At 41.5% G+C, this 1,837-nt stretch overlaps 1 protein-coding gene across 1 annotated transcript; it reads right to left on the reverse strand.

Annotated features, from left to right (window-relative positions):
• Positions 1-481: 481 nt before the first annotated feature.
• On the reverse strand, positions 482-1,155 carry LOC120290954. Its single transcript, XM_039307854.1, has one exon. It carries the CDS (start codon positions 1,118-1,120, stop codon positions 731-733), a length of 390 nt encoding a protein of 129 aa, XP_039163788.1. The 5' UTR covers positions 1,121-1,155; the 3' UTR covers positions 482-730.
• Positions 1,156-1,837: the final 682 nt, after the last annotated feature.

The following is a 1,837-nucleotide window of genomic DNA, read 5'->3' on the forward strand; positions in this document are numbered from 1 at the left end:
AATGAAAGTTCAATGAAAGTTCAAGTGAGGAGTCTTGACTTTTCTTTCTAACTATTTTATTGCTTGCCCAAAAATTTAAAAGTGTATAAGCTAAGTTGTGATCACTTTATTGTGATAGATAGCAAATTTATTCGTGAAGGCAAAATGTTGTATAGTCTTTAAGACCACCTAATTTTACATAGGTCTTTCATTAAAATTATGCCATGTGTACATTTATATCCAGATTCACAATATTCAAGCGAAACTCCACTCCATGGCACTTCTCTCTCTTCACGCTCGTGTTTGAATTAGACTTGGTATTGGTTTGCAAAATTAAGTGTTGTCGTTGAATGCGATCTAGCTGACTATGAGAGCATATTTATCAGTTTTCTACTCATTGCAAGGACAAATCTTGCTTTCCCCATTGAATATTGGAAGTAGCGGTACTTCTCCCTGGCTTAAATTTAGACACAAGCTAGAAACGAAACTGAAAGAACCCCTGTGAAGTAATCTGAGAAGTAATAAGTTCACAAAAATGCAATTTCCTCATCCAAAAATAGAGAAGAGAAGCAATTCATAGCAAATGACACTTATCATCCTCTCACAGCTTCCACCCTTCTGCACTGATCTTTGCATTCGACCCACCATCATATCACAGAGATAACTCGCAATTTACCCTATATGAAGCACGTAAAACCCAGAAGATAAAGAAAGACAAAGATTCAAGGCGAAGAGTAACAGTCAGGTATACTCAGTAGCCTCTCCGGGAGAGATGATAATCAGCTACATCGATTTTGGCCGTGCAAGAGAGAAGGCGTTGAAATATCGCCAAGAGAGCAGAGCAAGACACTTCTTTAGCCCTCCGGACCACCAATTTCCCGCGAAACACTCTCTTCTTGACTCTCGCCAAGCACTTCTTGGTCCTCTCGGGCACGCTCTCCTTCCTGGAGAAAGTGTAGCTCCTCAGGTACATTTGCCTGCAAGATATCCCATCCACCACTCTAGGGTGTGACCGCCCCCTGCGCCCCGCAGGAAAATGATCACCGTCCCGCTCCGGCCCCTTGCGGAGGCTCATGTACGCCGGCCCTGCCTGGGCGGCACCGTCCACAGTGCAATTTGTCATGCAGGTGGAGGCTGCCATGGGGAGTGTTTCCAAAGGTGTCGTGCGCAACTTTATGGAGGGCTCCGTTCCTGTATTTGCTTTTTTATAGTGCGGTCGGTATGGTGCTCTAATGCTTTTGTAGGTGAAAGGTGAATGTGCGCGCGAATGGATTGGTGGCATGTGGGAGCTGAATTTAACTTGGAATGCCATTGAAGTCAGAGTAAAGGTAATGCACGCATCTGCTAATATATAAAAGCACAGCGATCGAGTCGTCATGGTCCGTTCGTGCACATTAGAAAAGGCGGAAAAGAGCCTCTCCATAATTATGATCGGCTAAAGAAAGGGCTAAGCAACATGCTCTAGCAATGAATAGAGATGGGAATTGGAATTGGAATTGGAATAGGATGCTCTAGCAATGAATAGAGATGGGATTCCAATCTAGGGCATATTCGACTTCAGCTGAAGTATAGTATTTTTTTTTTTCCTGCACTTCTATTGGACTCCGAATTCTGGATGAGTGGTTTCGTTTTTTTTTACCCCTCGCGTAATTAAAAATTCATAATTTCAGCAGAAAAGATTCAATAATAGCAAGATGACGACTTATTCAAGATCTCTAAGCAGACATCAAATTTTCACTTGAAATAGTAATAATAACAAAGGAAAAAAACCACCAAGAATCCTAAATTATGCATACGTGATACATTTACTTCAAACTTTTTATGTAACTCAAAAATCCCAGGTTTTATATTTTATAAC

The sequence above is a fragment of the Eucalyptus grandis genome, chromosome 2, assembly GCF_016545825.1.
Source record: "Eucalyptus grandis isolate ANBG69807.140 chromosome 2, ASM1654582v1, whole genome shotgun sequence".
NCBI classification, from domain to species: Eukaryota; Viridiplantae; Streptophyta; class Magnoliopsida; order Myrtales; family Myrtaceae; genus Eucalyptus; species Eucalyptus grandis.